Source organism: Rhipicephalus microplus, chromosome 4, assembly GCF_043290135.1.
Source record: "Rhipicephalus microplus isolate Deutch F79 chromosome 4, USDA_Rmic, whole genome shotgun sequence".
NCBI lineage: Eukaryota > Metazoa > Arthropoda > Arachnida > Ixodida > Ixodidae > Rhipicephalus > Rhipicephalus microplus.
Window position 1 is genome coordinate 74,668,642 of NC_134703.1, and position 27,999 is coordinate 74,696,640.

A 27,999-nucleotide genomic window follows, 5' to 3' on the forward strand; every position below is an offset into this window, starting at 1 on the left:
AAGGTTTGTGGTTCAAATGACAGAGCTGGGTTTCCTGACAGCAGGAAGTCATCCAGATATATACATTACTGCTGAAATTCAAATGTACGTGCTGTCACATAATTGGTGAAACTGGAAAGAAGTAATGCAGAGAACAATATTGTGGGTGGGCCTTATAGCCTATAAAGTTATGGCGGGTCAACCCCACCTTTTTTTTCCTGAAAAAGCTTGTTTTTACAAAAAAAAAAGAAAGAAGGGGGGACCCACACTATAGCGGTATGGAACCGTGAGGCCCGGTGTTCCCATGTCACCAAGTTGCCACAAGGTGGAGTATAACAAAATTTCAGAAAAAAAAGCTTTTAATGAATTTTACTCGGAGATTAGGCCGACAACGGGATTCGAACTACCGACATTCCAGTTATGAAACAAATACTGAACCTCTCAGCCACAGTTACTTGGAACTATTAAACCTGCAATGTTAAGCTGATATTCGTCTTTTAGATATTTCCAAACTGATAACCGCATATTACCGCTAATGAAACATGAAAAACATTGCCTGAACTGGTAAATCGATGCAAATATAGTGGCTCAGACATAAAAACGAGCCATTTAATTTGAACTATGCGCTAAAAAACACACATGTCTAGGTGCATGTGCGCTTCATAAACGGAAGGTCACTGGTTCGAATCCCACTGTCATCTCTATTTCCAACATGAATTCGTTAGAGGCTTTCAAATTTTATTTTCTGAAGTGACTCAATCCTTCTGCTTTTGAATCAAGTTACCTTCGGCAGGCACTAGGTATCGAACCCGGTACCTCATACACTGGAAGGAGACGCTCACACGTATTTTCCAACCTAAATGGTGCCTAGTACGTCGGTTTTCCTGCCAGACATGTCGAAAAGCAGCCGAAAAAGTTTCGGCCCTTATCACCCATGATAAGGCTCAACTTTTTTCTGACGTCACAGCTCAAAACGATGCACCGAACATGCGTAATTTGCGAGCTAAATGTTCCCTGGTATGTCAGCTTTCCCGCAAGACATGTCGAAAAGCAGCCAAAAAAGTTCAGGCCCTTATCACCCATGATAAGGCTCAACTTTTGTCTGACGTCACAGCTCAAAACGATGCACCCAGCATGCGTAATTTGAGAACCAATCATTCCCTGATACGTTTGCTTTCCCGCAAGACAGGTCGAAAAGCAACCGAAAAAGTTTAGGCCCTTATCACCCATGATAAGGCCCAAATTTTGACAGATCGAAACGATGCACCGAGCATGCGTAATTTATGAGCTGAACATTCTCTGGTACGTTTGCTTTTCCACAATACATGTCGAAAAACCGTCGAAAAGGTTTGTAACGCATGCTGGGTGCATCGTTTCGAGCTATGACGTCAGACAAAAGTTGAGCCTTATCATCGGTGATAAGGGCCTGAACTTTTTCGGTTTTCGGCTGCTTTTCGTTCTGTCCTGTGGGAAAGTAAACGTACGAGGGAACATTTAGCACGTAAAGTACGCATGCTATGCATCGTTTCGAGCCGTGACGTCAGACAGAAGTTAAGCCTTATCATGGATGATAAGGGCCTAAACTTTTTCGGCTGCTTTTTTTGACATGTCTTGCGGGAAAGCCGACGTACCAGGGAACATTTGGCTCGTAAAATACGCATTCTGGGTGCATCGTTTCGAGCTATGACGTCAGACAAAAGTTGAGCCTTATCATGGCTGATAAGGGCCTAAACTTTTTCGGCTGCTTTTCGACCTGTCCTGTGGGAAAGCCGACATACCAGGGAATATTTGGCTCGTAAAATACGCATTTTGGGTGCATCGCTTCGAGCTATGACGTCAGACAGAAGGTGAGACTTATCATGGGTGATAACGGCCTAAACTTTTAGGCTGCTTTTCGACATGCCTTGCTGGAAAGCCGACGTACCAGGGAAGATTTGGCTCGTAAAATACGCATTCTGGGTGCATCGTTTCGAGCTGTGACGTCAGACAAAAGTTGAGCCTTATCATGGGTGATAAGGGCGTAAACTTTTCCAGCTGCTTTTCGACATGTCTTACAGAAAAGCAAACGTACTAGGTAACATTTAGCTTGGAGAATGCGTGTGAGCATCTCCTTCCATTGTGGGAGGTACCGGGTTCGATACCTAATGCCTGCCGAAGGTCAGCTGATTCTAAAGCAGAGGGATGGAGTAACTTCAGAAAATAAAATTTTAAAGCCTTTAATGAATTTATGTTAGTAATGGAGGCGACAGTGGGATTCGAACCAGTGACCTTTCGGTTATGAAACGAACATAAAACTAGGCATGTGTGCTATTTTAGTCCTTAGTTCAAATGAAATGGCTTGTTTTTATGTCCAAGCCACTATATTTGTATCAATTTACCAATTCAGGTGAAGTTTTTTCATGTTTCATTGTAGGCCATATGCAATTATCACTTTCGAAAGATCTAAAAGCCGTACATCAGCCTAACGTTGCAGGCTGAATAGTACCATGTGACAGTGGCTGAGAGGTTAGGCGTTTATTTCATAATTAAAATGTCGGTGGTTCGAATCCCGTTGTAGGCCCGACATTCGACTAAAATTCGTTAAAGCCTTTTAGAGCTTTTTTTTTCTGAAGTTTTGTCATACTCCACCTTGTGGCAACTTGGTGACATGGGAAAACCGGGCCTCACGGTCCAATGCCGCGGTAGTGTGGATCCCCTATTTTCGTAAAAAGAAACTTTCTTTACGAGAAAAAAAAGGGGGGGGGGCGCTATAGCTTTAAGGGCCTATAAGGCGCACTCGCATTGTGGCTCTCCGCAATTCCTCTGTCGAGTTTCACAAAATATGTGACAGCACGTACATTTGAATTTCGGCAGTAATGTGCATGGATGAATTTCTGGTGTCAGCAATCCCAGCTCTGTCATTCGAACCACCAACCGTCTGGTGACGAGTTGAACACTGTGCTCACTCGCCTACCAGCACGGCAGAGGATGCACAGTTCACAGAACTTTGCTCACTACTGCAGGTCACGATTAAAAACAAGGAACTGCTTTCGTCGGGTTAGCTTCATTTTCCCATGTGACATTGCGACTTTCTCTTCTGGTAGCAGTACATGCACCGTGATTTGAACAAGTGGCCTTTCGGTTTATAGCTGAACACCTTACCGACTCGGCTACTGCCGCGGATTTGATAATAAGGTTTATAAGATTGGTCTGTACATTATGTACCCGTTTTTCAATATAGAATGGTGCAATTGTGCCGAACCTCTGTGCAAAGGACGTTTTCACGCCTCCTTGAAGAAAGGGGGGAATCTATAGCTGTCGGAAATGTTCAGTTTGGTGTATATTTCGCAATTTTTTTATAGTTCCGACAAAATTAATTTGCAAGTTCGTGTCAAAATGGAAAGGAATTTAGTAAACTGCAATACTTTGGTTTCTTGAAAATTGCTAGCGGGCTGACAAGATTGATTTGCTGACTGCCCTTCACCGAAGAAGGCGTTTGGACGTGTGTGCGTGCGGTGAAGAAAGACAACCAGACGGCGTGGATCCCGACTCTGAACGAACTTTATTCTTGTCTCTTCGCTGTTCTGGCCCTCGCCTTCCCAAAATCGCAAACATTTTTCGAGTGAGTGAGCTCCACGTTTAACGCGAGTGTTAGAGAGCACGCGTTTGGCAGAAATTGCGGCATCATTGGTTGTTAGTGAAAAATCATCTTGCGCGGAACCGGAAATCTAGAAAGATTCAAATGAAAAAAAATAATGAAAAATTCCGGGAGCAACGATCGAATTCAGGTAGTTTGCATGGCAAGCGGGTGTTCTACACCACAGCCAGGCGCCCTTTTTTCCCTCTGTCTCTCACCTAGATGGTATTTATTAGTAATGGGAATAACGTTTACACATAGTGTACAAAATACCCAAGGCTGCTTCGACAAAGGTACAATAGGCATTAAAAACAAATCCTACATTACAGTGTGTGGAACGGTATTTTAGTAGTGCACTTCATGAACTCTGGATACCAGTCCGGCTGAAACTTCAGTTATTATGAATAGCCGCGCGTCTGCTTTGTGGTATCGGGCTTGTTGTGTCCCGTCCGTAGGTAAAGCAAGGACGACGTCGGCTTCATGTCAAAACAAAGAGCAACATTTATTTAACCAAACCCGGTGTACGGCAGGATCGACCCAGGGACGAGCGAGACAGCATTCCGGGCAGCAGCAATCGATCAGCGTGGGTGAAGTCTCCATCCTTCGTGGCAGCCAAGGCGTGTTTCCCTGGGCAGCACGCAGGCTGACCCTTTTGAAGAGAGCAAGTGGCCCACGTGCTCTGCTTATGCGCAACAGGAAACGCTATCTCTGGATAGCCGGTTCGCGTGGACATCACTCATCCCACTCTCGAGAAGGCGGGCAGGGGACCGGAGGTCTGCTGGCTATATGTCCGGATGCAGCTGTGGTGAGGAATAACGAAAAACCAATAAATATTTCTTTCTCGCCACTAACGACAGTATTTACGTCTTGCGCGAAGCAATGAGGTGAACATAACAGCCCAAGGAGAAAGAGAGAAACAAGCACCAAGGGAAGAAATGCGCCACCTTCACAAACCCCTCTTTGCTACGTTACCGCGCACACATATTACAACTTGCTTGGTGTGGGTGGCCAGACTCCGACGAGCAATGTGGGGATCCTAGCAGTTGAATCTTGTGCAAAAACTGTTAGAGATCGGAGACATGAATATGGCCATACATTTCATTAGTCATTGAATCTCAACATGTACGAAAACTAGGATTTCTTTGTTATAAGGGTCGTCTCACCTGTGTGACAGTGAAGCTGAAAAATATTTCAAAGCGTCACTGAACGGGTGCGTGCACTTTAACATCAAATCAGCAAGCGCAAAATTAGTATTCGTCCGACGCTTACATTATTGTCCGCCCTGTTCCATGCAGGACACATCGACGTGCTGTCTGGCTTGTTGTACCGCGTCGGCCAGCTCGTCCCTCAGGTCATCTGCAAACTTTGCATAAGGTCTTCCAGTATGTGTTGCACGTGTCAAAGTCCTGCGGAAAACTCAATTCTTTGCCCAGGTGAAGTTGCGCAGGAGGGAAACCTGTTGACCGATTCACTGTCGTTCGAGTCGCAAATGCGATCTCTGCTAGTTTCAGATGCCAGTTATTGTGACGCTTGGTGTGCGTGACAAGCATATGTATAATATTTCGGTTTGCCCTTTCAGTGATGTTAACTTGTGGGTGATACACAGAAGTGCGCTTGTGACGAATACCCCGGGCGTCACAGGAATCTGAACACCTAGCTGGTGAAGTACGTTGTGTTGTCCATGATCAGCTGGGCAGGGAATCCAACCTGGTGAAGATTTCGAGAAGGCAGTCCCATAGTTTTTTCGCAATCGGCGTGTGCAAAGAAACAATTCGACCAATTTTGTGAAATGGTACGTCAGTGACAAAAAGCAGGTACTGGTTTCACTGTGGACTGATGGAAAACGAACCCATTACGTCACATGCAAATATTTGCCAAGGCGACATACTCAACTGATTGCATTGGTCCTAGTGGTAAACCACCTGGTGGTTTTGCCCTGAACAAGAACGCGCATAGCGTAACATATTCTGTTTCATGCCTGGCCAAGTTTATACATTACACAGCTTCTCGTAAGTTTTCTGCCCTGAAGAGCGGACAGCTAAAGCACTGTCGTGGTAGTACGCTATGGAGGGTATGCAAAGTTTGCGAGGAATAACTAAAAATGGTGATTCTGAATTACCTCCATCAACCTGGGAAAAATACCGGAACAAGAGGCCTTCTCCGAGCAGGTAGCATGCAGTCGGTCTGCTCGTCACTTCCTGTGTCAGCTGGATCACGAGCCACACGCGACAGATGCCATCGCTCTGCTGCGCTGTAAGAAACTCCTGTTTAGTCACCAAATTGCCCCAACGGGAATGCATAGTTTCAGGTGGCGTCGTTAATACACACACTGTTTCCGGCTCTACCTGGGTTTCAATAGACAACGACGCACGTGAAAGTGCGTCATCAACTGTGTTAGTGCTACCTTTGTACGCAGTGACAATTGTTGCGCTGAAACGTAATTGCTCATCGGGCCAATCGTCCGGGAGGGTTAGGTAACCGTTCCAGCCAAGACAGTGCTTGGTGATCAGTCGGAACCAAGTTACATATAAAAACATTCCAAACTTTAACACTAAAATTATTGGCTAGGAATTCCTTCTCTGTTACCGAGTTGTTGTGCTACTCAGAGTACCGGCGCAATCCTGTAAATATACTGCGCCAAGGCCATAATCACTTGCATCGGTCTGCTACAAAAACAGTTTGTTTATATCTGGCAGCTGAAGGGACGCGTTGCTGGTAATCACTCAAAAGCATGTCGAAAGCTTCTTGATGCTCACTATTCCAGAGTAATTCAGCGCATTTCTCCAGCAGTTGTGTTAGTGGTCGAGCGACATCTGCAATAAAATTACGAGCACACTGCAATGAAATTACGACAAACCGTAATCATCTCCAGAAACCTTTGCAAACTCGTAGTGTTTCGGGGCGACGGGAAATACGCTATAGCACAGAGCTTATCTGGGCTTGGCCTTAGTACACAATTGTCAACAACAAGCCCAAGCAGGTTGATCTTAGTAGCTATAGCTGCAATTTTTTGGGGTGAACTGTGAGACAGGCTGCTGACATGCGCTGTAGAACCCTATGCAAGTGTTCAAGACGCTCTTCAAACGTAAGCGAAAACACCGTCATATGATTAAGATACCAAAGTGCATAATTAAACTTTGAATCACCCAAAGCCATATTCATCGTGCGCTGATAGGGACTCTGACTGTTAGAAAGACCAAAAGGCATACGCACAAACTAAAAAAAAAGCCTCTATGGCATGTGAATGCCGTTTACGGGATATCACCAGGGTGAACTTCGATTTGCAAGTACCCACGAGAGCAATCTATAGTGGTGAACTTCGTATTTTTGGCATAGGATAAGAATCCTGCACCATGACCGCGTTGAGCTTACGGTAATCCACACAAAAACGTGCCGTATAGCGTCTTTGGTGCCAGTACAACTGGGAAGGCCCACCGACTTTCCGAGGGTAGACAGTAGGATTGGGCGTGTTGATATAACATGATAAAGAGTGATAAAAATAGCACAGCTCCGGGGTCAATCATATCGTACAGCGCTTTATCGAGAAGGGCTCACTTGTGCTGGCTCAGCGGTTTGTGGTTACAACGCCAAGGCTAGGCGTGTCACCAATGTTGATGCGATGCGCTAGGACGTTGGTCCTCCCGGGACGATCTGTGAACATTCGCGAGAACGGTGTCAGCACGACCTCCATTTGCTTCCGCTGGTGTTCTGTGCCCGTGAAGTTCCCGAGGGTCTGCACGACGGCAGGGTGGTCCGCATGGCTCCACGTCTTCCGTGCTTTCTGTTATCGGCATAGGGTTTCTCCACAAAGGCCGTTGTTTCCCACTGTCCGTGAAGGCGGTAGCTTCTTGTCGAAAAGTCAAGCGAGAACCCCCGCGTCTGCAAAAAAAAAAAAATCACGGCCGAGAAGCATTGGCAATGATAGGCCAGACAAACAAACAAATCGCTGGCGCTTCGTTTTCCCATTAAAGCTTAACCGCAAGCGAATACAAGCTTCAACGTTTGACACGTGGTTTGATGCCATTTCTAAATGAACAGTGGCATTACAAACTTTCAGCTTTTTACCTTTACACTGTTCCAGTAACGCGTCACCGATTAAATGAATTCCCGAGCCATTATCAAGAAGGGCTGGTATATGATAATTCCCGGCGCTAGCTAAACGTTCGTTGTGTGTTCTGGCAACTGCACCTATTGTGCGGCCAACAGTGGGAACGATTACACTGACCACCTTGTTCATCATCGGCATGTACCGGGCAGCGTTCCCCGCTCCTGGCATTGATGGCCATGGGCTGTGAAAAACTGCCAGTGTTAAGTGTCACTGGCCACAGCAGTTTCTCGAATGACCCGTATTCGCGCTACGGCGCTCAAAAAAAGTGCCGCCTCACATAAGCAGTTTACCCGCACTGGTAGCATACGACTTGCGCACGCCTGCGTTGGCCATTTAGTCTAACACTGAATTAACGCCTTTCGGCGGACTGGTCCCCAGAGTACCCTTTCCGGAGCACCTGTCCCAGACGGCTCGCGCGGGACTTGCGAACCCGGCATATCGGGACTGGGGGTCCAGCCGACTATGCTCTTGTACTTGAGTAAGGGCTGAGAGGTGTGCACTATGACGCTGCTCCGCAGAGACCTGCTCCCAGGAACAGCTGACCCCATACGATATCGAATGGGGCCACGCGCCGCCCTTGTTTATATGCAAAGGGGTCTATGGCACGGGAGGAGACAGCCGTGACTGCGCCTGAACTGGTCAGGTCGCATGAGGGACTGGCAACGGGGGCACGCCAAACTAGTGACGGCGCAAGAGCAGATAGACGCGGTGGCACGTAAGTGCTCTCAGCTAACAGGGCGTCCTGTACACCACGGGCCTCCCGTGCAAGATGCTCAAGGGTTCCGAATGTGCGCCCGTAAAGGAATGACCTGAATCTGGGACGCTTCTGTCGAATGACCCGAGCGACTCTGTCTCTTTCCGAGGCATTCGGTGCTGCTCGGGGATACAATTTCTGCATCGTCCAGACGTACTCGAGCAAACTTGAGTCCGGACGCAGGTTTCTCAGTTCGAGCTCACGCTGGACTCGCTGCTCGTGCCCAGGGGGCTGAAATTACTCTCAGAAGCGCTTTTCAAAATCTGACTATGTGGTGAAAGGCGATTGCAGCCTCCGGCATTGTCCTGCGGCATCCCGTAAAGCCAACGGCAGAATTCGAGCCATCACGTACGCTTCCGAGGCGCCAGTAGCTCTAGCATAGCTACTTCGTCTAGAAAGACAGCTACTCATTTTGTGTCGTCATAGCCCGTATATGTGGGCAGCTCAACCTGCGGTAAGAGCTGTGGTTCACGTACCCTTTGTAGCTCCACAGCCAAGCTGTCTACGCTGTCTATGACCGTGGTGAATAACTCAGCGACACGCTGAAACGTGTACAACTGCTGTGCCAGCAGCTGTTTTGCCAGCTGGAGAGATGAATCCGCCTTGTCGCCGGTGGGCAAGATCGTCCCGGAACGAAGCTGCTTGCCGTCTGTCTGCGCCATGGGGGAGAAAACAAAATAACGTGCAATAAAAAAACACACGCACCAAAAAAGTTCCTGTGGACGAAGGCTCGGCAACTAAAACCAAAGTCCGGACCTACGTCCGCCGTGCCATTCCTACGGGTAAGAGCAAAAATCCCTTTGGGTGCCAACTGTGGTTATCGGGCTTGCTGCGCCCAATCCGTAGGTAAAGCAAGGACGACGGAGGCTTCACGTCAAAACAAATAACAATGACTCAGTGGCGAGACAGCTACACAGCGACCATAATTCTGGGCGGCAGCAATCGGCCAGAGCGCGTGACAGTGTCCGTCTTTTGTGGCAGCCAAGGCGTCTGTCCCCGGAGCAGCACGCAGGCTGGCCCTCTTGAAGAGCGTAAGTGAGCCACGCGCAGCGCTACTGCGCAACACGTGGCGCTATCTCTTCATATCCGGTGCGCGTGTTCCTACTGCTTAGAAATTCGGTTAAGATAGCTTACCCTGTTTAGAAATGCAGTAAAGATCAACTGTACGTGCTTTACAAACACACACGCCATGTTGGCTTCAAAATACCGCATATCGCACTAATATTACGTGGTATAAGCGTATACATTACCATCGGGTGTCAGAACACGTGATTGTCGTAACGACTTCGTGGCTTAAAGCCGGCAAGCCATTACAAGAGGCACACGTGTTACTGTGCGTATTCCTTTAAGATCAAGTGGGTGCATAGCAAGTTCGCAAAAAAATTCACTAGCATTATTGCTTGGGGTTTATAGCATGCTACCGATTACACAGAGGACAGCCATATAGGAAAGCCTCATTGACACAAGACTTTCACCTTTAGCGAATACATTGTAATAATGCACAATATGAAGTACTTATAAATAACATCATACAGTAAAAAGTATGCACTAAGTTGTTAAGTGCGCACTAGGGACATGATATCGCTTTCACGTTCAAGGCGAAGCACAGATCCCTCACTTTTTATTGCCATCCTCTTTTGATATGTACACTATACCATTTTTCAACATTACTATGAGCTTTCCATCGGCTTACGCTTTTACTGAAGTCTATTCACGCACACATCAATGGCCTAGCGTTCATGTGTCACTTCAATATCCATCGATGAAAGGTCTGAAGGGGACGGGGGGGGGGGGGCTGCCCGATCAAAACCTGCAAGCTCTTTCACGAGAATTTCTCGATAAAATTATTGTGTGTGAGTGGCGTGCTGCCTGAAAATGTCGTTGCTGAATTGAAATCACTGATAACTCCTATCTGAAGGTGCAAAACCTACAGGAGTATTGTAGAGCACCAATTAAGTGAGATAATGGCGTCGAACAGCATTAGTATAATGGTAGACAGGTAATTTGAAGTTTACAGAATTTAAGTAAACTCACTCAGGCTCAAGTCGAGCCGGGAGTTTGTTGCAATGGTTCGCTCTGTTGCAACGGTTCCGACTGACTGCTCAGGGTGTTCGGGAGAAGTTCCGGATTTCCAAGCCCCAGGAAAATGAGACAGGCCAACAGTTTGCCGCCCGAATCTCCAACTATTTCCACCGCTAGTTGGAGATGGGAAAAATAAATAAAGATATTCGGAGACCTTGGAGACAGCATGGTTGCAGAACAGTTTCTGACATCTTGCCATCCGGGAATCACGGTCTTTCTTAAGCAACGCAACCTGAAGATGGTGGCGGAACTGACAAAGGAGGAAGGAAAAAGAAAAGGAGGAAATGAGTTTGAGCAAAAAGAGCAAAAAGTACAGGCTCGAAGTGCCACCAAATGTTTTCTGTGTGGCAGAGGAGGGCACAAAGTGTCAAGTTGCCAGTTGGGTCGTGCACGTGGTTTATCATCGCAGTGCGACAGGTGTGGACGTTGAATGCATACTGTGGAAACGTGCAGAGCAAGTTCAGACAACAAGGCTGCTTATGTGGTTGCAGGTGACAGTCATGAAAAAGATGACGATGTGAAGCTGGCGGAAAAAGCAGAGTACAGGGACGAGGTATGTGCTGTCTCAACGTATTTGCAGCCGCAACACGCAAACACTGGGATGCCCGTTGTAGAGGGAATTCTGCTGGGACGGAAGTGTCCGTACTCGGAGACACGGGCTCAAACATCGTTTTGACTAGGCAATCCATGGTCCCTGAGGCAGTATTAGCAGAAAGTGAAACGCCGATTCGACTGGCAGATGGAACCGTATGGAAAGTGCCTGTGGCACGAGTACTCATCTTGGTCCCACCGTGGTGGTCTATTGGCTAAGGTACTAGGCTGCTGACCCGCAGGTAGCGGGATCGAATCCCGGCTGCGGCGGCTGCATTTCCGATGGAGGCGGAAATGTTGTAGGCCCGTGTGCTCAGATTTGGGTGTACGTTAAAGAACCACAGGTGGTCAAAATTTCCGGAGCCCTCCACTACGGCATCTCTCATAATCATGTGGTGGTTTTGGGACACTAAACCCCTCATATCAATCAATGAGTCCTCATCTTGACCCCCTATTACTGCGGGTGGACCAAGAGCCGGTGTGCCAGGGACCCGACGCATGACGTCATTCTTGAAAATGTGCCATTGGTTAGAAGAGTAGAGAATTCGTATACGCTCTCAGGAGATTTCAACTAGAGAAATGGCAGTTAAGACGGAACGTGAGGACTGTCAGATGCAGAGAAAATGTGACGAAAGAAACGCGAATCAGCTCCCTGATCAAGAAGTGTATGCAGTAAAAGAAAGTAGGAAGAACATGGATCACAAAGATGCCTGTAGGAAAAGAGCACATAAGAATGGTAAGTTGGGCGAGTTGGTACTGATCCATGATGTAAGTGCGCGAAGAACGTTGGGAAACAAGAAGGAAGAGAAAAGGACAGAGAAGCGCACACTATCCAATGAAGTTTTATTGCAAAAACGAGGCTATATGTAATGCACAGAATATGGTCACATATTTTACCCGCACGTAAAAGTCACACCTAATGGTCACATGGAATAGTGTTCTATCCCTTAACGCTGCGTAGCGGGTGCATAGGAAGCTCGGAAAGATTTCACGCGCGCAATTGCAAGTGGTTTAAAGTATGCTACCCATTGCACAGAATGCAGCCGTATGTGAAAGCCTCACTGACAGAACTAAGTACGCACTAGGGACAGGCAATCGCTATCGCGTTCAACTCTTAACGGCGTACCTCAATGGTCCCCCAATTGTGATATTCCCCAGTTCGAAGCCGCCTTTTTCATCGGCATCATACAATGCGACACTATGATGATGATGCGCGTCGTGTTTTGGGTGGTCCAGAAAAATTTTTACCACCTGGCATTACTTAACGTGCACGCTTTATTCACTAATATATCAAGGTCACTGTCAACGCAGAAGACTTTCTACTTAATTTGTCGTGGTGGAATAAAAGCGTTATTTCAGAGACCATGCAAAGCTGACAAGGAGCACTGTGCATATCTGTGAAATTCAGACTCTGCTGAAAGCAATTGTTAAATGAACCAAGTAACCGATCGCTACGGGCTACTCCCCTCTTCTTCGCATCATGATGGCTTCTCATGAACATTTTGAGGTTTCAAACAAGCATTTGTGTTTCACCGTTCTTTCGCGGTGTTTCTTGAGATTATACCAATCGAAGTGCATAGACGTCCTTTACATATCTTCCAGAGTAGATTTTACGGGGAGTACTTTCGCCGAATTGCCACTTTTTGTGATACTGACTATTGTTAGACAAAGCAGTGCTATAACGAGTTCCCCTTTTGTTCACACAATCAAGAAATAAATGATGACGCGAAACCTGTGCGATTACAATAGTATCTATTAACAGAACAACGTATGTTACCGAGCTGTTATTCTCATATTCTATTATTCTTGATATATGAGCTACTTAGTTCTAACTGCCTTGTCGCGTCACCACAGGTACGCGCCTGTTATCGGTCAATCCGTTGTAATGTCTCTCTGTTAGCGTAGATTCACTCCGTATTCGTGTAAAACGTTGGATCATATATTATACAAACACATAATGGACTTTCTTGAGTCAAACCATATTTTAACCAATGCACAGCATGGCTTCAGAGGCTCTTTGAGCTCCGTCACCCAACTGAATTCACTCACGACATTGCGTACCATTTAGACTAGGGCCATCAAATCGATGCACTTTTTCTCGACTTCTTTAAAGCCTTTGACGCGGTACTACATTCTCATCTTCTGCACAAACTACGCGTCATCAAATTCACGTCTGGTTGATTGGATTGATATTCCTTCATAACAGTTATCAATATGTCGACTTCAGTTCCACAAGGTCATCAGTTCTGGAGGTAGGTTCTGGGGAGCCACAAGGGTCTGTACTTGGTCCATTATTATCTTTAGTTTATATAAATGACCTTCCAGAACATGTATCCTCAGACATTCGTCTTTACGCAGATGATTGCACTTTATATGACGTGATCTTTTCTGCAGGTGACGAAAAGCGTTTGAATGATTCCTTTACCTCATTTTGTGCTTTGTGTGAAAAATAAAAAATGAACATTAATTTCAAAAAGACTGCTGTTCTGTCATTTAAAAAAAGTAATGCCGCTCATTGCAACATACTCTTTCAATGATGTCTCTTTAGCAAGATTTATGCAGTACAAATATCTTGGTGTCAAATTCACTCATGAATTTCCATGGTCTACTCATATTGTCTTAACATGTTCCAAAGCCTTACAGCAGCTAGCATATTTTCGTCGAAAAACGCAAATATATTGTTCGCCCTATTATCGAGTATGCCTCCACGGTGCGGTCACATTACATACATAATCAGACTAGAAGCAGTTCAGAAGAAAGCTGCCCGTTTCATATTTCGCAGGCACGACCGCCACTTCTCACTGTCATTAGCCTTACAGGAGCTAAAGCTAGAACCTCTTTCGGTACGTCGTGACGTAGAATTATTAAAAATTTTGCACAACATAATCAACCATTCATATCGCATTTCAAACACAGCCTTTTTGTCATTTGCTCAGCATTCCTATACCCGTAACTTCCACGCGATCAATTTTGCTACCCTTTTTTGCACGCACAGATACATTCAAGTATAGTTTCTTTCCCCGAACAATACAATGATGGAAATCCTTACCTGGTTGCTTTCGATCACCACCCCTGAATGATTATGTTACTATTGTTGTTTAAAATAATTATGCAACAAAAAATTAATTTCTTTATTGTTACAAATGTGTTTTATTGTTATTTTATGGCTACTTCTTATGTCTCTTTCGGGATTTTTTGTCACTGTATAAACCCATTCATGAAATAGCCTTTTTACAGGGCTGTAGTATGTAAAATAAAACAAAATAAAATAAATATAATAGGTGTGTTTAGATGTGTCTCGTACACTTCAGTATTCTGACCTAAAGCTGTCACGGGAGCACAGAATGAACAGAAATGCAGTATTCAGTAGAATGCCTACAGTGCGAATCCCGCAAGTTACGTGTATCATATACTTCACCACAAAACGGCACGATAAGACCAAGGACCAGTAAAAAACGGATACAAGCGGCCTCTTCCACGTGTGCTTCTTTTACTGATGCTCTGTCTTTCTGCGCTATTTAAAAAGGAAGTAGGTCCCACCAGTGGCGTAACTAGGGGGGGGGCAAGGGGGTACAAGTGCCCCGGGCGCCACTAGGGAGGGGGCGCCAAGCCGAGTCCTCGGGTTGGCGCCCCCTGGAAAGGTTGTCAATGTTTTTTTCCGTAAAACCGCCTGGAAGGGGGGAGGGGCGAGGTTGTAATGTACGACTGGAAGTGGGGATGGTGGTGAAGGAAAGGGTTGCCGCAATGGCTTTTGCATCGGGAAAAGGATCCTCTATTTTCATTTTGCTGCGCTACCTCCGTGCCTTCCCATGACCCTCGGCTAAGCTTTGTTTTGTGCTCCGCAGCACTGGGTTAGATGAGTTTCAGCGAACCCCACCAGCCTCCCAAACCACTTACTGAAAGCTTCCCTGAAACCAACCACGTACGTAAACAAAATAAAATAAAAAAGTTCGAATGCACCTTTTTTGAGTAAGAACAGAAAACTCCAACGAAATAGCCGATCGTCCAACGACTAATCGTCCACGCAGCGGCGGAAGGAAGGGCGAATATAATCCGTGACCTCGGCACCAAAGGCTAAACAAAGGCGTTTATTCGCAGAGTTCTCTGGAGGAAAGACGGAGAAAGCGTGACACGACGGCGACGTTTGTTGATTCCCTGCATCGCGGGCGCCAGCAAAGCAATAGAAGGGCGGGGGTCAACGTTTCCCACATGCCATCCACCGCCATGGGCAGGTTCATCCTTTGGCCCAAAGAACACGCACCTGCGAAAAAAGCGCAGAGCGTAGTGTACCCGACAGCATGTGCCGACTGCCCCGCTTCGTACGTTGGAGAAACCAAGAACTTCCCTGAAAGAATGCGGCCGCACAAGGATGACCTCCATCAATGGAACAGCGAACGGAGCGAAACGGCAGAACACTCCGACCAGTTTAACCCCCATACCAGACCCGAGGGCGCGGTGTCTAGCTGGTTGCTTTGTTTTGTACTCACCCTGCATTCCTTGGGATGCACAAATAGCGCGAAAGCTTAGGTACGAGAAACTTGGGCCTGGGAAGCGCCCGTGCCGTCAAGATTTTTGCAGTGTGGACTGGAAGAGAACAATGACGGGTAAGGGACTTCCGGAAGTTTGAATAAAAAAAGAAAAATACTATACAAAAACGCGGGCGTAGCTCATCGAAATCAGAACTGGTGGCCCTTGGCCTCCGAAATGGCCCGCCGCGCGCCAGTAGGCAATCGCGGAAGCCTACATTAGCGCTTTTAATGGGGGGGGGGGGGATTTTGCACGTTTGTAACACCAGATGTTCCTTGGTCCACACCTGTCGTCCCGTGTTGGCCACCAAAAATCATGGCGCGTGCCTCACCGACGCCAGCGTGCATGGGCAGACTATCTACGCGGAAAAGGCCCATTCTAACAGCGTGCTTCTTCTAGCAAAGTAGATGCGCAAATTGTGTAGTAGTAGTAAATTAATCAGCCTTGCTCGCTCAGGAGCGTGAAGGCCGCCCACAACGCTACATATAAAATTTTTGAAAATATTTTTTTTTTACTTTTTGACCTTCGCACAAATAGTTTTCACCACCATGAGGAACTCAATAACCAGAAACGCAGCTGCCGTTGCATAGAGAAAGAAGCAAAATTTGTTTTCAAGACAGAGTTGATGGGTCTTATCAACTTTGTAGCAACTGTTATGTAGCAACTATCATAAAATGTCGCATAGTGAGACATTTTGCGAAAGTACTTTGCTTCATTTTACAAGTTTCATAGAATGTTACTTTATTGTTATTCAGTAAATTTCTACATACACGAAATTCATGCTCGAAATTTCTTCTTTGTAACGGTAATATTTGTCTGTTACATCTTCATGAACTTTCGAGAACGACGAGTTGTGAAACTAGTCCCTCCGTGTTGAATATGTTCTATATTTTTTGCCTCCTAAAGTTATATAGGCGCTTAAAAAGAAAACAAGGTTCCTTTTCGGGCTGCTTGGTGAGATGGGCATAAAATATAAAATATTCAATCAAATCGAAAATACTAATTTTCAGATCCGTGTCGATCTCTCATGGAATCACCCGTCTACGATAACAATGGTTAGGAGACAAACTGCGGACATGTCTGCCGTGTAGCTAGCATACCTGTAACCGTGGTTAGCCGTAGTGCTCGTGTGACAGAGGTATTAGTGGGCTTTAGTTGAAACTGGGGTATGCCAATCAAAGTACCAAGTAAAAAAACTTTTTTGCGCTACAAGAAAAATTCGAAGTTTTGCATCTCGCATTCTCTTTAAGGCCCTTCTTCCTGCCATGTACTCGCACCTAATGTTGGATCGCGAGTCTGCGAAATTCCGCTGAGGCAGACTGTCGATCGGCAGCGCACCTGTAGGCCGGTTGAAGTTACCGGCTGTCTCCTCGATGGGCCAGGATTCCACAAAAAGCTGCTTATAGTAATCGACCTCTAAGTAGACCACGCGGGAATTGTCAAATTCGATGCGGTTGTCGTTCACCACGCTGTGCTCAGGCAGCTCAGCGAGTGTATTCCTTTTTCACTGAAACTTGCACATGTCGTTTTTATGTTGCCTCAGACTCTCGGGGAAGTTCCCCAGCTGCATCGCCCGCGAAGGGAGCGTAACTATGAGCACGTGCATACCTGCGAAGTTCAAGTATTCTGAAAAAGGTGGGGGGGAGGGATTGCGCCGATTTATCTCCCCCCCCTCTTTTTGCGCCCAAAAGAAAACTGCGGGATCAATTAAATGCAATCTTGCTTTCGTGGCGAGATGTCGCTTTAAGGTATAAAGTCTGCAACCCCCTCCATCGCGGCAATAGCTAAAGCCGCGGCGAAGCAGCGGCCATTTGCACGTGTGGTGAAGTATATGATGCCGCTTTCTAACTCGCCGAGAGCAATCACATGAATGTGTGATTAGAAAGAAAAGGAAAAGGCACGTAATTTCTGCAGCCCTATAGGGAGCACGGCGCAGTGCCCTTCGTGACGACACCGCTTCAACACCGACAGAGTAAGGGCGCGAGAAATTGACCATTTGCAGAAATCTGCAAGGCGGCTTTCCTGCAAGGTTGTTTTCTAACCAAAAAGGAAAAAAAAAGAAAACTATCGTGCCCAGTCTGCTTTTCTCGCCCACTGTGCTTTTACCACTCCTATTCTAGTGAAGGCACGCGAGTGCGACAAAACGACTTTTTCCCCCAACAATTACTGTGTGGTTGTCCCACCTCTAACGAACCCTCACATCGCATGGAGGGCGAGGCACCTGTCGTTCGTAAAGAAGGGAGTGGGGGAAGGCAAAAGCACAATGAGTGAGAAAAGCAGTTTGCGAACGAGACCTTTTGGTTGGAAAACAACTTTGCAGGAAAGCCAGCTTGCTGATTTCCGCAAATGGTCAATTGTGTCTGCTTTTGTTTTGATGAATACCGGAGAGTTCATAAGTGAGAGTGGATCACGTGATTGTGAACAAACATTTGGTTATCGTTGATGCAGCCAATCAGTTGCCCTGTGTGTGTTACTTAGTAGGCCCTCTCACAGGGTGCCGCCATAGTCCTCTTTTCGCTTCCGTGCAACAGCCCAGGAAGGAGGGATTCCTATTGGTACATGCCCTTGGAGGCGTGGTCTTGGTGTTATAAAACTACAATGTTAGGGGTTATGGGTCGATCCAGAGAAGCGAGAAACGAGGGTCAGTCAACCGAACGAGAGTGGTCAATGAGACGTACATTCGCGAGTTAAATTGTTTAGCTACCCCAGAAGCTCCACAGGCATTGAATATTGAGTCTCCGGACCGAACAAGATATCCTAGAGGCAGGCCACAACCAGTCGCTACATGACTCCATTCCTGCAAACCCCGAGTTGAAATCCCAGCTCACTTCTCCAGAGTTTGTCACCACGACGAGGGACGTCTTCGCAATAGAACTTCTGCCTAGGTGTGAGTATTTTTTACCTATGTTATTCTTTTGCACATGGATTATTACCACTACGTTGACACAAACTGCTGAGAGTATAAAGGTGTTATTCTCGGGAAAATATACAGGTTGTCCCAACTATCATAAAACCCGATTAAAAAAATGAGTAACTCCGTTACGCGAAGCAAACCTAGTGTACATTGTTCCTAGTAATTTGGAGCAACCACTTATAATTCATTCATGCATGAGAATAAATTAATGAGTAATCAAAGTATTTATAATTCCGCAAGTACTCACCTGATTATATTCATTGGAGGGCATGTTTAGTTCAATTACTGTACAGCTTGAAGCTTAGAATATACTTACACATTTAGTTTCTCATATATGTATGCATAAAGTGTTATATATGTAGCCATTGATGAGGCTATTCATGTACGATAGTTTGTATGTATGTTCCCCTATGGAACGCCGGTGTCTCCACTACTATTGCTCTTTTTTATTGTAAATGTGCTTGCAATGATTCGTATGCTATAAACACATTTTCAAATTAATTTTTTAATTTTTTTTTGTAGAAGCCATCGCCTAGTTCTTCGTAATGTTATGTTCTTGCATTTCTTATTCCAATGCAGTTGCGTTGTGTGACGAATGTACTGTGTGGTGCTAGAGGCCTAGTAAGGTGACTTATAACGTCGCCTTTAGTATCCTGCGCCACGACAATCATCTACTGTCAAACAAACGAATAAATAAATAAAGTAATTGAATGTTGAAATTACATCTAACTGCGCTATTTTCAACAACGTATTGCATCCACATTTTTTTTTTCCTGTTGATAAAGAAAGCCCACCAAATATGAAAAGTGACGCGTAACCAGACTGCTGCGTACATCAGGAAGCAGTGCCCTCAAACAGGCTCAATGGGAGGTAGCCAGCGTCAAGAAATAGATGCAGAAAGAAAAAAAAAAATGTGCATGGCCCTTTGTGCCAATCCCCGGTCAAAGAAACACGCCGCTTTGAACTTACAGAGTCAGGCCGTAATCAGAACAGTGCTCCGGTCGCGTTATCAGTGGAACGGTTGACCGCTAGATATGAATAATTATAGTGACATACAGTTGAGCGAAAGGAATTCCTGCAAACTTGCAACGCATGTTGGCGCGCCCTGAACACCCTTGTCAAAATGCGGAACGCTGCTGTTTTCAGCGGACAAGAGGCAAAGCGGTTGCTTGCTGCTCTTTTTTTTCTTCCTCAGGGGGGCGCGCAGTCATATGTTATTTTCTGATTTCGCAGGCTTTTTTTATTGGCCGCAAAAATGAGAGCGCAATCAATGCGTTGTTGAAAATGGCGCAGTTGGATGTCGTTCGAACTTGCTTACTTATGTCTAATTGTTATTTTGATAATTACGCGAGTACTTGTCGAGTTATGAATTGAATTGTGACAACTTACTTAAACTACTTGACGAAGAAATAGTGGTGCGTACTATAGTGCACTGTCCACTGGGAATAATATGTGCGAGGTTAGCTTTGCGTACTACCATTTCTCCTTTTTAAAATCATGCTTCATGATAGTTGAGGTTTTTCTACTTGAACAACGTTTTGAGCAGTTGGGTTAACCGCGAGTTAACATACATTTATGGATAGAAAACGGAGCTGTGAAATTGTAAATCCACCTTAATATCAGCAACAATTCTTATAACCAAGGCCGATGATGCCACCGCAGTGGATCATTTGCCGTCACCAACCTTAATCTGAGAATGTACGTATATTGCCGCGAACTATGCCTTCTCGTTTGTGAGACCAGCGTTATCTGTGTGAACGATGTTGGTGGAGAGGATACGGCAAGGTATAAGAACGCTTCCACTAAAAGCGCAGGGACATTCGTTTTCCGCCGTCGTCGACCGGTGGGCTGTTTCTTCACCACCTGTGTTCCTTATCATTTTTTTGCACTTTTGCCGAGCACAAGTTCGCTCTAATAGAACTAGCTTTCCGAAAAACTCTGAATCGTTCCTGGCTACATGACAATACACATACATTGTGTCTTCGGTGACAGCAAGTGTTCAGGCGACTGGCCGCATAGCTGCATTGCTTGATGGCTAAAAAGGCATCTGAATGTATAGTGAATGAACGGCTCAAGGATTTTTTATTTTTTTCAGCCAAGCAAAGCCATGGACCGGGTGACAAAAACAAAAAGAAAAGAGAGCGGAGCTGAAGGACGCAAGAGGAGAAGGCTACAGGCGCAGGAAGCTGAGAAGTCAAAAAAGTTTTTCGCGCCATTTTTTGAAAAACCTGGGGCAAGTACTTCATCATGTCCTTTGGAAGTAGCTCCATCTCCTGCCACTTCATTAATGTCCGTACAACTTGACGAAGGAGTCGTTCACGAAACTTCTAAACACAGTATGCTATGCGCAGACAATCCCGGGGATATTGCAGTAGAGGAGGAGGACAACGGAACCGACATTGGACTTCGGCTGGTTGAGCCTGTTGCTCTGAAGCTAAGCAAACTGGATTCCACGAAGCACCCTCAACCTATCATCTCAGAACTCGTTCAGAAGCATGACCTAGGTCTCTTAAAATTTGACACTGGTACTGGAAAAGCCGTTGTGTCTGACGCTGTACGAACGGAAATTGTTAAACTCGGGGCCATGTATTTCCAAAATCGGGAAGGACCTTTCTTGCCAACAAACAACCGATCAATGACTAAGAGTTGGTTTAAGAAGAAATTAGGTGATGGTCGTGGTGAAGAAGTCACCCGTTCGTGGCTGGCCTACTCTCCTGCCAAAAAGGCAGCATTTTGCATTTGTTGCCTCCTTTTTTCCCGCTCAGATCACCTATCATCTTTGGAACAAGAGGGGGGATTCACCAAATGGAAGGCACCCGAGAAGATCACCCTTCACGAGAATGCAAAGAATCACCGAATGTGTTTCTCACAGTGGAAAGAAATGGAAAGAAATTTGATGCATACTACGGGAATAATTGACGCTGACCTTCAGTCACAGATGGAGAAAGAAAAGCACAAGTGGCGTGAAATTTTGACGAGAGTCCTCCACTGCATAAAATTTCTTGCTACACAGAACTTGGCATTACGAGGGCATCGAGAGAGTTTTCAAACCAGCCGCGAGAACAATGTCGGAAATTTTCTTGGTCTTTTGAAGTTAATTGCCGTTTTTGACCCCGTTATGAAGCAACACCTCACATACGTTGAAAGTCATCCAGGGTCCACTTCGTACCTATCGCCTTCTGTACAGAATGAATTCATTCACATGATGGCTGTCACAGTTCGCGAGTCCTTGCTGCGAAAAATCCGTAAAGCCAAATATTATGGCATTATGTTTGACACCACTCCCGACCAGGCACACCGTGAGCAAATGTCAGAAGTTGTGCGATATGTGGAAGTTGACTTTGATAAAAAATCTGTTTATGTTCAGGAGTCCTTCCTCGGCTTTATCCATGTAAAGAACAAAGACGCCGAGAGCTTCGTTGACGTGATACTTGGCAAGCTGGAAGAGGACAGAATGAACTTACAGGACTGTCGGTCACAATGCTACGACAACGCTGCCGTGATGGCTGGACAAAAAAGTGGTGTCAGTCAAAGAATCGCGGAAAAAAACAAACTGGCAATCTTTGTAAACTGCGACAACCACTCACTGAACTTGGTTGGTGTACATGCTGCTAAGGAAGAAGCCATGATGATGACTTTTTTTGGGACCATCGAAGCACTTTACGTGTTTTTTTCTCGCTCAACGTACCGTTGGGAGAAATTAAAAAATGCAGTGCCTGTTGTTGTGAAATCAGAGTCTGAGACCAGATGGAGTGCAAGGGTCGAAGCAGTGAAGCCGGTCGGTAGATACCTTGAGAAGATACTTGAAGTTGTTCAGGAAATGTCAAATAATGACCAAGAAACGAGCGAGACGAAAAGTGATGCTGCACTACTGCAGAAGCGGATATTAAGTTATGATTTTTTGATTTTGCTGGGCTTTTGGAACAAGGTACTTGTTCGCATAGACCGTGTTCAAAAAAGACTGCAAGATCCTAAAATGAACTTTCACGATGCTGCCTTAGACATGAAAGCTCTCAGAGATCACTTTCATGAAGAAAGGGAAACTCTGGTAAGTGAGTCACTTGGTGAAGGGCTTCGTCTCTGTGAGACGTATGATGTCGACGTTGAAAGGCGTGCACGACGAAAAAAACAGATGCCTGGTGAAAAGTCGAAAGGAGAGGCGTTGACGGCTAAACAGGAAACAGAAAGGGTTATGAAATGCACACTCGATCGTCTTCATTCGGAAATCGACCAGAGGTTTACTCGCCTGCAGGACACCGACCTCAAGTTTGGCTTTCTGCTCGACATCAACAAGCTGTGCTACAGCGAAGACAAAAACGAACTAAAAACAAATTGCAACACATTTGGCAATTTCTACAGTTCCGACGTTAACGCGCAAGACCTCTATGAAGAGATTTTAGATTGTAGGCTGCTGCTTTCACGGCGTATTGACCAGACAGTATCAAGACCGGAGGAACTTCTTAAATTTATTGTGGAGTATGGTGATGATGGCGTATTCCCCAACCTTCGCGTCGCCCTTCAGATGATGTTAACCATTGGAGTTTCCATCGCTGGCTGTGAGAGGTCCTTCAGCAAGCTGAAGCTAATACTCTCCTATTTGCGTGCCACAATGGGCCAAGACAGACTTACTGACCTTGCGCTACTGAGTGTGGAAAGAGAAGAAACTGAAAAAACGAACTTTGACGTCATTATAGAACAGTTTGCTTCATCGAAAGCAAGGAAAGTGCAGCTCTAGTTTTTACGGAGTGTTCCAGTGTATAGTGCATTTTATATTTGTCTTAATATCCAAATGATGTAAATAAAGTGTTTTAAATAAAAAAACGGGTTTTTCTTGACAACAATTATTCACGATCAGCGTTACAGCACTGACGTCATAAAAGGCAACAATATGCGATAACAGGGAGACAACAGGGTTTGCCGGAACGAGTTTTTTAACGCATCATTAGCACTGATGAAAAAATGCAGGCATCATATGCAGATTTGGCGTACGCAATAATTAATTTTGAATGATACATTTCACGGTAATGTAGCGAGAAATGGTATGGACTATTTACATATGCCTAGTTCGTGATTCTATTTTCTGTGCTTATATGGATTTCATGAATTTCGCATATTTTAAGTAAAGCGAGATGACAAGAAGTGACCACCAAGGTCCATTTTTTGTTAAACTTTTTTTGCTACCATTGTGGACTTCTGGTGTGTTGTGTGATGCATGGACGTACAAGGCGGCTATAGTACACTGTAGTACAACAGCAAGAATAATAATAATAATAATAATAATAATAATAATAATAATAATAATAATAATAATAATAATAATAATAACAAACATTATCACGGGCATAATGAGGGGCGCGGAAATATATTTGCCCTGGGCGCCGTCCTATCTAGTTACGCCACTGGGTCCCACCGACTCACCCAAGCAACCACTTAGTGGGACACAGTTTTAATTCTATATTGTTTTATTGTACGCGCTGTTCTCGCGCTACTTTTACACGAGAATTGCGTAATATTTATAACTTTAAGAGAGAGCGATTAGCGGAGAAGAAGGAGGAGAAAAAATATTTTGAGAATTCGACGACCTCGGTGGTGCGGGTAGGCAGGAGCTCTTGGGCCCTGGCGGCGTCCTCGGGCAGCCAAATCGCCCATACCTGTTCCTCTGGGTCTGAGCTGAGCAGCATGGTCTCCCGCAACTCATCATTATCTATTGTGCCACCCTGCCGGACCGCCTTTGGACAGGCGACTCCAAGGTCACAGTCAGACAGTGCTTTGAAATGTGCCTGTTTCTTCGGGAATATAATTCAGCGCCGTTAAAAGCGTTTATCAAGTTTTTCATACACTTGGCTAAGGTATGAGCTCCGCCACAGTGTGAGCTCCGCCATGAAAAAAAAAAGTGTGAGGTGCAGAAACAGCGTGGGTTGGCGGAAGGTCTTTTATAAGCAGAAAGTAATATTATCAGAGCTGCATTACGCCATAAGCAATCCTAGTTTATGAGTTCGGGTTACTGGGACGCGACCACATTTTATAGCACTTTGCTGGTGGTAGTTCTTAATCAGGGTCGAATGCGGCGGGGGATTCTGAGTAGTTTTTGTGCCTCATTTTTTTTTTCACTGTGAAATATGGTTAGGACTTTCTTATCATCTGCGGTAGCAAGATAGTTTTGGTGATAGTATTAGTAACGTCAAAAATATGCGGGAAAGCGGTGTTACAACCAGCCTTAACTGTGTTAGTAGGGCACTTCTCTAACACTACTTTGGAGAGGAGAGCGAAAAAGATTCTTTCATTTATTAATTCTTTTGGGAAAGGTGCTATGCATATTTCAAAAGAAGCGTAGAGTACTTGTCAGCGCATTTCAGTATGCGTTGGATGTCTCTTTAGGTTATAAGTACTAAATATATGAGGTAATAACTGCCACACACAAGAAAAAAACGGAAATAAATGGAACCTACGAAGGTAATGGCGAAATTTTTCCCTTTTGTTCTTAAGCTAGCGCCGCTTTCTCTGCTCGGGGCAAAACTTGCGTCCCGTCTACGACGCGACCTAATGGATTTTGAACATGACACCGGTCTTGAAGAGGGGCAGCACGTATGGTGTATGCGATGAGGTATGTGTCTCAAGACTAAAGCGTGCTCGAAGCTCCCGTAAGAGCCGCTTCATACATGAACCAGTGGGACCCTTGCCGAGGTTTTAAATTGCAGTATAATGCACGCACTTCACATCTACGCGCACGCACTTAACAGGAGCTCAGAAAGCCACTCCCATTTCTTTCGTTTATAATCTCCAAACGAAAAGCAGGAGCACGGACGCAGTCTTTTATGCCGCAGAAGGTCGTGCGAGCGGTCGTTAAGAGGCAGAGAAATGGCAGCAATACATCGCTCCGGCGCCCGGCTACCGCAAGCGTGCTTCTGTTTAGCAATGTCGATTGACCATCAAGGGGAAGCACCGCGACGTGATCTGCGCTTCCTGTTACACGTGCTGGCCCGAGACCGAGTCATCGTGTTATACTGCATTTATATACGATAAATAGACTGCAAGGGGTATGCTTATGTGCACGCATAACATGAACATTGCAGTGGCAGGCAGAGTAGAAAGAACAAAAGGATAGAGCGAAATAAGGAAACTTTGGAGGCAAAATGAGGATCTGCAGGATTGATGACGATAGTTAAAGCTCGTGAAAGTGGTTCGCGGGGACCTCTTTTAAAAAATGGTTATGGCAGCACGCACATGGCGGCTAACACATAGGAAGAAAGTCTGAGGATGTTTCCCTGGTGTCACTGGGCAGGAACTACACCGGTATAAGGGGAAATGAGGACTCCTTCCAGTGACCGGCTTACATGAGATAGACTGACGGAAATGTGAAAGGTTGCAAACGAGAAATATGCTTGAGCTGTGATTCGGAGTGCGTATAGGTTACATGTTATTGGTGATATGTTAATTAGGTGAAATATGTAAGAATAAATACTTTAACCTAAAACTGAGCGGCTTCTTACCGGGCTGCAGTACGCCCTCCTTTTCCCTCCATAAAATTGACAGCGGAACTAATGCGCTATATTATCACAAGCAGATCGTTTCGCCTGTTACTAGCCCTATTCTATCCGGTTATTGGGAACATTATATGTAAGTGGGCGCGAAGCGTGCTGTTTGAAGACAACATGTATGACCCGGAACGCATGCCATCAGCCACAGTCACAACAGGATCCACTTTGCCTGCCATCACAACATGTCTACTGCGCAATAGTAAAAATGATAATTATATGAGTGAATTAAGCAAAATAAACAAGCAGAAGTGCCGGACAAGATGGAAACTTCAAGAGATGAAAAATTCATGAGCACAAGGTATCGCTGAAGACGATGTTTCGGCAAGCGGACTTGTAGTCTTCAACGCTGCCACTATTTTACCCCGTGTTTTGCGTGCATAAGCCATGATATGATTGATAGGCACGCCGCTGTGGAGGGCTCCGTGAACTTCAGTCACCTTTTGTCCTTTCACGTGCTTTGACAACGCACAGCACGCGAACCTCTAGAATTTTACCCCCCTTCAAAATGCGACAGCCGCGCCCCAAATCAAATCCACGAATTTCAGGTTAGCCGCTATAGCCACCCTAACTACCATGCTACCACGGCAACCGAGAAGCAGGCAAATTCATTGCATCACTCTATGCAACGCCAACCTATCAACCGATGAACGGTGGGCAAGACTGTGCGACTCCAGCCGCCATTCTCGCAGCAAAACACGCGCTCACGTAATCATAATTTACAAGAAAGCCCGCATTATCGAGCGTGGAACCAGCCAACGCCGCCACCTGATGATTCTGTGCGATTTATCACAGCCAGTCGAGGCTCGACCGCCAAGTGTTTGATCTGTTGCGTTACGAGGGCCACGTTCGTCAAGCTTACCAGATGTGAAAGCTGATCAGAGTAGTCATATCGAAGCACATCAGAGTAGTCATATCATATCGAAGCAGAAACAGCACATTGAAGCAGAATCTTCTCTCCGGTGACTCTTAGGGAAGCGATAGTTAGCGTGCCTACGTTTCAATAGATGTTACTACATTATACTTAAGTGCCCGGTCGTTGGAAGAAGGAAAGTAAGAGTATAGAAATGTGGAGGAGATGCAGAACTAAAAAGAACAAGATAAAATTTTTTAGCTAGGTGGTATTTGAGCCTGCTTACCCACAATCCAAAGGCTTGAGAGTCTTCCTATGGTACACCCACAGACATGCGTTAAAGAATTGCGTATGTTTTGTAACTGTAAGCTGTAAACAGCCAGATCTTCACAGTTCCGTAGCAATGCAAGCTGCAAAATGAATATTAACAACAAAAGCGGTTAGCTGACGTGAAGCGCCGGTGCTCGCGAGCATCGTAGCCCTGGACACTGCTACATAAATAAACTGCTGCGGATGTCGCCTGCTGCGGATGGCGCGAAGAAGGAAGAGGAGGAGAGTAAGGTCCCTCAGCTCTGTTGTTCGCTCAGTCTTCGCACTACTGGCGCATATAGCTGACCCAATTTGTTTTTTTGGAAGCTCTCCTCCTTGGTAAGCATTCTGAACTGAGCGCGTCTGTGAAATCTGCAACTCACAAAAGCTTACAGTTTCATTTTTGTCAGTCCGCTGCGCTCGATGAAACCAAAGGGGTGGACGATGAGCGGCTTTATTAGCATAGTTGGCTAGTTGTTGGGAGCTGACGAATAAGAATGCAAATGTTCAGCAACTGCTTTATGAGAACAGACAGTGAACTCAGTAAATTCTGCTCGGTAACTTCAGGAAGATGCCGAAACAACATGAGGATTTCGGGCCACTCGTAATATAACTTGGGTTAAAATACGTTCTGTGGAAGAGAAGAAGGATAGACAGCAGAAAAAAAGTACGTTTTGATGCTGTATTATACGCCAGGGGTCGGCCACCTGCAGCCCACAGGCAGCTTTACG

The 27,999-nt window shown here is 45.6% G+C and overlaps 1 protein-coding gene and 1 long non-coding RNA gene across 6 annotated transcripts; one reads left to right on the forward strand and one right to left on the reverse strand.

Moving 5' to 3' along the window:
* Positions 1–4,072: 4,072 nt before the first annotated feature.
* LOC142814310 (uncharacterized) lies at positions 4,073–27,432 on the reverse strand. 5 transcript variants are annotated; one of them, XR_012894919.1, is made up of 6 exons: positions 9,214–9,439; positions 8,934–9,110; positions 7,151–7,474; positions 5,715–5,846; positions 4,759–5,302; positions 4,073–4,656 (listed from the first exon to the last, which is right to left on the reverse strand). It is a non-coding gene; the product is annotated as an uncharacterized LOC142814310 (long non-coding RNA). The 5 variants fall into 5 exon arrangements; XR_012894917.1 differs by lacking the exon at positions 9,214–9,439 and adding an exon at positions 27,246–27,432 and having other exon boundaries at positions 4,073–5,302; XR_012894918.1 differs by having other exon boundaries at positions 4,073–5,302; positions 8,934–9,106.
* LOC142814309 (zinc finger MYM-type protein 1-like) lies at positions 19,437–23,392 on the forward strand. The gene has a single exon (XM_075892964.1). It carries the CDS (start codon positions 20,634–20,636, stop codon positions 23,304–23,306), a length of 2,673 nt encoding a protein of 890 aa, XP_075749079.1. The 5' UTR covers positions 19,437–20,633; the 3' UTR covers positions 23,307–23,392.
* Positions 27,433–27,999: the final 567 nt, after the last annotated feature.